This window comes from Formica exsecta, unplaced genomic scaffold (genome assembly GCF_003651465.1).
Source record: "Formica exsecta isolate Colony F162 unplaced genomic scaffold, ASM365146v1 scaffold201, whole genome shotgun sequence".
NCBI classification, from domain to species: domain Eukaryota; kingdom Metazoa; phylum Arthropoda; class Insecta; order Hymenoptera; family Formicidae; genus Formica; species Formica exsecta.
In genome coordinates this window covers 3062064-3069074 of record NW_021849308.1, presented here as the reverse complement: position 1 = coordinate 3069074, position 7011 = coordinate 3062064, and the positions used below count along the sequence as shown (strand labels likewise).

Here is a 7011-nt window from a genome sequence, read left to right as displayed (position 1 = left end):
CGGTTAGAGAAGGTGCAAGAGGTGCAGGATGAGAAATAAGAGAGAGAGAGAGAGAGAGAGAGAGAGCGCGGTACGCATTTTCGCGCATTAAGAGTACGCGGATATATTGCTTTACTCCTGTCAGATAGCGTAGCTTAGATACCTTCACTGCGGACAAGACGTCGAATCCGGGGCTGCCCAGCTCACCCTTCTGTCCTTTGTCACCAGGTCGGCCCTGCGAACAAAAGAGACACTGTGTATTACATGGAGTAATAACGCGATAAACAGAATGAACATGCTTTCAACATGAATATCCTTTCCTTTATCGTTAACTATATCGCGATCAAAGATTTCTCGACTTTAATGTCGAATTAATTCTAAAAAAAATACCAAGAGATTTTTCCTCACTTGAAATTAAAAAAAAAATTTTTTCTTTCTTCTTGTAATTATTTTATCATCTTAATTCGTTCAATTAAATGTTGTAACGGTATGCTGAGATTTTCTTTTGGTAATTTATCTTTGTGTATGGAATTACAGACACTTTCAGTTTTAATCAAGAATTTTGCTGCTATCGTTCCGTTTCAGAGATAACGTAGAACGTCTGTAACGGAAGATTCTGCAGATTCTATTATTAAAGTAAATGAGATTTTCCGAATAATTTCGCTTATTAAAATTTTCTCTCATATTAATCTACATAAAAGTTTGACGCGCATGTAAGTTTTCACACGCTTTCATCGATTATTCTTTTTAACAATAATATACGTGATTAATCCTTATCTTATTCTTTAATTTCGCATGAGATTATTATTACTACTTAAAACTATCGTTATTAATGTAAACTCGTTGTGTATTCGTAACAAATAAACAAAGTACAAATAAAATTGTTAGATACATTAGAAGACAAGATAATTACAAAAACATTGAATGTTTAAATTGTGTCGCATATTTCTCTTAGAATAACACAAAATACTGCACTAGAGGTTCACAATCAGATTTAATCCACAGTCATTGTATGAAGTATGCGAGAGAAGACCCAGCCGTAAAAAGCCGATTCATTTCTATTCTACTCTAAAGCCGATTTATTTAGATTTACTTTTCCGCGCTGTATCAATGCACAAGAACTATATTATCATGCATATGGAGTCTCCTCACAATGCATCTTGATGAAGAGACCGGCGTTAAAACTCCATTTCGCAAAATTGTAGGGCTTTTCGATTACGCGATTCAGCGAGGGTTAAATATGCGATTTAATATTTCGTTAGGGCTCAGGACAGGGGATAGCGCGCGCGTACAGTAAATGTAAATTTCAAAGAAGGTAAACCGTGTATTTGCGTGAAATCTAGCTGCCGGAGTAACACAGAGTAAACTCCACGATCCCGAGGCAAATTGCGGCGCTACTTGCTGTAACCTGCGCCGCGACTATTTGCACGAAATCCGATATAAACGTCGAGATTCGTTATTCGAATCTCGGGAAAATACCCGTCCTGTGTGCGGTCCTGTATTGGTCGCCGGCGACTGTGTACACACTCGTTTGCCACACTCGTTTAAAGAAAACGCCGGCCGGGCAAAGAGAGGAACACGAGAGAGAGAGAGAGAGAGAGAGAGGAAGGAGTGCGCGGTACGCATTTTCGCGCATTAAGAGTGCGCGGATATATTGCTTTACTCCTGTCAGATAGCGTAGCTTAGATACCTTCACTGCGGACAAGACGTCGAATCCGGGGCTGCCCAGCTCACCCTTCTGTCCTTTGTCACCAGGTCGGCCCTGCGAACAAAAGAGACACTGTGTATTACATGGAGTAATAACGCGATAAACAGAATGAACATGCTTTCAACATGAATATCCTTTCCTTTATCGTTAACTATATCGCGATCAAAGATTTCTCGACTTTAATGTCGAATTAATTCTAAAAAAAATACCAAGAGATTTTTCCTCACTTGAAATTAAAAAAAAAATTTTTTCTTTCTTCTTGTAATTATTTTATCATCTTAATTCGTTCAATTAAATGTTGTAACGGTATGCTGAGATTTTCTTTTGGTAATTTATCTTTGTGTATGGAATTACAGACACTTTCAGTTTTAATCAAGAATTTTGCTGCTATCGTTCCGTTTCAGAGATAACGTAGAACGTCTGTAACGGAAGATTCTGCAGATTCTATTATTAAAGTAAATGAGATTTTCCGAATAATTTCGCTTATTAAAATTTTCTCTCATATTAATCTACATAAAAGTTTGACGCGCATGTAAGTTTTCACACGCTTTCATCGATTATTCTTTTTAACAATAATATACGTGATTAATCCTTATCTTATTCTTTAATTTCGCATGAGATTATTATTACTACTTAAAACTATCGTTATTAATGTAAACTCGTTGTGTATTCGTAACAAATAAACAAAGTACAAATAAAATTGTTAGATACATTAGAAGACAAGATAATTACAAAAACATTGAATGTTTAAATTGTGTCGCATATTTCTCTTAGAATAACACAAAATACTGCACTAGAGGTTCACAATCAGATTTAATCCACAGTCATTGTATGAAGTATGCGAGAGAAGACCCAGCCGTAAAAAGCCGATTCATTTCTATTCTACTCTAAAGCCGATTTATTTAGATTTACTTTTCCGCGCTGTATCAATGCACAAGAACTATATTATCATGCATATGGAGTCTCCTCACAATGCATCTTGATGAAGAGACCGGCGTTAAAACTCCATTTCGCAAAATTGTAGGGCTTTTCGATTACGCGATTCAGCGAGGGTTAAATATGCGATTTAATATTTCGTTAGGGCTCAGGACAGGGGATAGCGCGCGCGTACAGTAAATGTAAATTTCAAAGAAGGTAAACCGTGTATTTGCGTGAAATCTCGCCGCCGGAGTAACACAGAGTAAACTCCACGATCCCGAGGCAAATTGCGGCGCTACTTGCTGTAACCTGCGCCGCGACTATTTGCACGAAATCCGATATAAACGTCGAGATTCGTTATTCGAATCTCGGGAAAATACCCGTCCTGTGTGCGGTCCTGTATTGGTCGCCGGCGACTGTGTACACACTCGTTTGCCACACTCGTTTAAAGAAAACGCCGGCCGGGCAAAGAGAGGAACACGAGAGAGAGAGAGAGAGAGAGAGAGGAAGGAGTCGATCGCGCGCGTTTGGGTCTCTTTTCTTTTCCCGGCCATCGACAGAATAAATATCACGCGATATTTGCAATGCACTTATTGCTCCTTCCTTCTCTCTCTCTTTCTGTCTCTCCGGTTCCTCTCTTTTCCACCGGCGCGTTCTCGTTCCCTTCCTCTCCTGGGTACGGTCTCTCGCTATCTGTTTACTTTGTCGTTTGTACCTTACCGCCACCGAGACCAGCCACGTCAACGTACCACCTACCACACAATACATCCTCATGTATATTCTCCCCAGTTTGTCGGATACCTGAACGTACACAGGGTGTCCCAGAACTATCGTCGCACCTTTCATCTGAGCTCTCTCGATCGACTCGAGGTTAATTGTTCTTTGATGAAAATTGTATTGGATTTTAACTTTCTCGCGCGTAACTTTTTATCCCTTAGCATAAAGTATCTCGCTAACTGCGTGTCTCAAATTACAATTATATTCAATTATAGTCCATTTACGAGACAAGGTACAAAATGATACTTTATTATCTAGTTATTCGCATCTATGTGTGAAAAGCACTTATTATCGTGTCGTCAACCTTTTTAATTAATTACATAGTGTCTGTAGTTAAGGGAAATGGCAGAAATTCTGCGACATCCTATGCATCAACCTATACGCGACACATTCGTATATGTGTGTGTGTGTGTAAAGGCTCTACGATAAGGCAAACTAGGTGGCTACAAAGGGCCACCAACGCAAGGACCTGTCATGCGAAAAGACTTTGCGTGTCACAAGGACCTTGTGTATAACTGAGTCACGTATACACGACAATCTCGTCGCGCAATGATCTTGCATATATGTCAAGACGGATCATAAGCTGTACAGAATTTGGATCCCAACAATTAAATCCAAAACGTATTCGTGCGACGATAGTTCTTTCATATATTTGCGAATACGCATCAAGATTCGTCATCGTCGAGAAAAGTTTAAGAGAGCAATGACGTCTCGCGTTCGGCTTGCATGTGCAATGACTAGACCAATAATAAGAATAATAAGTCGGCGAATAAGGAATGCGGACGAGTCAATTCGCGTTCGCGTCGGTTCCGATATTCGCATCCTGCTCGTCCGCGCATTTGAGGAGACATCCCGCCATTATCTATGTATATGACTGTTATGCATTTATGAATGATAAGCAAAACGAGATGACGATGACGACGACAACGATGATGAGGAGGGGGCGGTACACATCGCAACTTTGTACGTCGTCTCCTATACGATTTACGACTCACGGCAACCCGTTCAGTGTGAGAGGAAGGTAGTACGTAATAGCAGGCCAGTTGATGAATAGTTTCAAACGATGAATCGGACTGGAGTTAAAAGATCGTATCCCGTAGAAAATATAGCAACCGAGCGCAGACGAGAGCAACTGCTTTCCGGCGAACGGCAGAATTAATAGAGTAAGTGGACGCAAGTGAGCGAGCAAATCTTCAATTTAAAATCCGATTCATCTTCCGATTCTATTCGACCGACGCTACTATAATCGCGAACAAGAGTATGTACGCAGTCGTCTCTTAATAAATCGCGATATATCTACAACTATTGACTAAACGATTGCTAGTTAAAAAGATACAGATAATTAAATTTGTACGTCAAATTTTTTGATAAACTTGACTTTTGTTTTGTTAAAGTTACCTGTTGCTTGTGAAAAAATTGAATAATTTGATTTGTCATAATTTCTTAACTCCATTATAACGATTGCAAAATATTAGCGGTAATATAATTTTTATAAATACGTTTTAGAACGTAACCTTTTAGCTACATAAATATATTCGCTACGTAAAAATAGTTTTCAGGTTAACTTTATATAGTTACAATTTTCTCTCCAATACTTTCTTAAATTAAAAAATTTTTCTACAGTCACAAAAGAGTCGACGCTTGTCTGCAAGACCGCAAGTCAATACATATTGCAAGTTTAATGTGTTCCAGATTTTTTACCTATACACTGTGTACATTGCGAATATCAGAACACTATGGAAAACACTGTGTTTAATTTTCATTTATTAGCGACAAAAAAATAAAATAATATACAATAATAATAATAATTCTCGATTAGCTGTTTTAGGGACGCATCCGATATAAATGTTGGCAAAAACATCTGTATCGAATGTTTCATTTGATTTTAAACTTCGATACATTTATATGCATTTTAACTACGCACATCAAAAACCGAGTTTGATAGCGAACTCTAGGGTACCCGAGTGTATCGCTCGTATGATTGATCATCCTGCATTTTTATGGCTAATTCATTGAACATATGTCAGAAGCAGCGAGCGAACAAAGGGGACGAGAGAAAAAGTGCTGGAGCAGAACGAGTCTGTAATTAACAAACACGTAAACATGTTCCGGTTCTCATACTGAACATGTGTGTAATCATAGATCGAGTACTGATCGTGTATCTCGAAATACTGGCTAAATATCTTACTCTGATTTCGATTGAAATATGATGCGAAATAAATCGGTAAAAGTTTTCATTCTTTCCGGAACAGCTGTATCTGACGGAAACTCGATATCAAAATTCTCGCTCTCTTGTTTCATTATCTTTACATCTGTCATTTCAAACGTTTGATTTTGTTACTTTTGTTCTTGATCATAATCTTTTTCAAGGTAAGACTCACGTCATATGTGTGATGCGCGACTGTACTTTAGAAATATACTCGTTTAATTAATCTGAAGCTGCATAAAAAGATACGTTTTAAATAAATTCCCGATGTGATATCTGAGAATAATGTGATAGGCAGATATTTCTGAAATATCTTACGCGACCTCCTTTCACATTTATATAATTAGGGCAAACAATTTAGATAACACGTTTAATTTTGTAACTGTGCTAAATAAAACATACGAATGATCAGCCGATATCAATAGTTGCAGTGAAACAAAAAAATTTTTTAAATATATGTATCTCACATATATCGCGAGCTGACTGTTTTACAATGTTTAGCTTTTGTTTCTATCGCGCAAATTTCATTTCATTAAATATGTATGAAACCGTATAAAAATTCATGAATCAAGCAGCACATTTCGACATTCCTGTGGTTACAATAAGAGAAAGAGCCATTATTATTATGATATATTATGTAAGCATAAATTTTGTGGGATTTTTCACCGCACGAAATACATTATGATTAAATTCTGGCGCGTCCATAATCCTTATTCTATTATATAATGCTATATTTAAAATATTAAGCGTCATGAATAAAGTATCTTCTTTCATGCTTTGACGATACAATTAATATCGCACGCTTATAACTCCGCGAGGAAATAAAAATCTAAGTTATACGGTGAACTTACCGGATCACCTTTGGGTCCGTCCAAGCCGATGGGTCCCTGAAAGAACACCGCCGATCAGTGCCAGTCGTCGCTTTCACGCGTCCGTAAACGACGAACGAAGAAAAGTGAAAAATTGCGGGCTGAGCACGCCCTTGAAAATTTCATTCCTTGTGTATGTAACATGTAATAAATATGGACGAGCGCGACAAACCAGAATCGTGATGAGTCGTTATGCTTCCAGGCACGACAAAAGTGCATGATTCTTCCCGATGTATTATAGTAACATACATTTGCGGCGCGACGCGAAAATATCGCGACGAAACGCCGTTAATAGAAACTTTATTCAGCACACGTGAATTTTTAATTTTGCACAGCTTCGATCCTGATAGGGCAACTCTTATATTTGATGCCAGGTCATATCCTCAGATCATATGACTCGTTGTCATCTTTATGCCAATTTATTTCGAATTTCTTTCAAAATCATATTATCGCCGTTGATCACGTTTGACGATTAAATGTTGGTTTACGCGTCAGTTTATGTGAAATTTTTCATTACATGAATTTAAATTTGGGAATAAAATTTTTAATTGCGT

The 7011-nt window shown here is 37.8% G+C and overlaps 2 protein-coding genes across 3 annotated transcripts in view; both read right to left on the bottom strand.

Moving 5' to 3' along the window:
• Positions 1-6483, bottom strand: part of LOC115234686 (collagen alpha chain CG42342-like) — a 46555-nt gene extending 40072 nt beyond the window's left edge. The window contains exons 1-2 of one of the 2 annotated variants that reach the window (XM_029805922.1): positions 6440-6483; positions 1670-1741 (exon numbers count right to left, since the gene is read on the bottom strand). The gene's annotated coding sequence lies outside the window, so the exon portion shown is untranslated. Of the gene's footprint in view, positions 1-142; positions 281-1669; positions 1742-6439 lie in introns of those variants that run through there. The other variant, XM_029805921.1, reaches the window with a different exon arrangement.
• LOC115234710 (collagen alpha chain CG42342-like) overlaps positions 1-7011 on the bottom strand; it is a 140446-nt gene that overhangs the window by 11515 nt on the left and 121920 nt on the right. Inside the window, exons 6-8 of the mRNA XM_029806000.1 lie at positions 3321-3357; positions 1670-1741; positions 143-214 (exon numbers count right to left, since the gene is read on the bottom strand). Coding sequence (XP_029661860.1) covers positions 143-214; positions 1670-1741; positions 3321-3357 — 181 coding nt within the window. The remainder of the gene's footprint in view (positions 1-142; positions 215-1669; positions 1742-3320; positions 3358-7011) is intronic.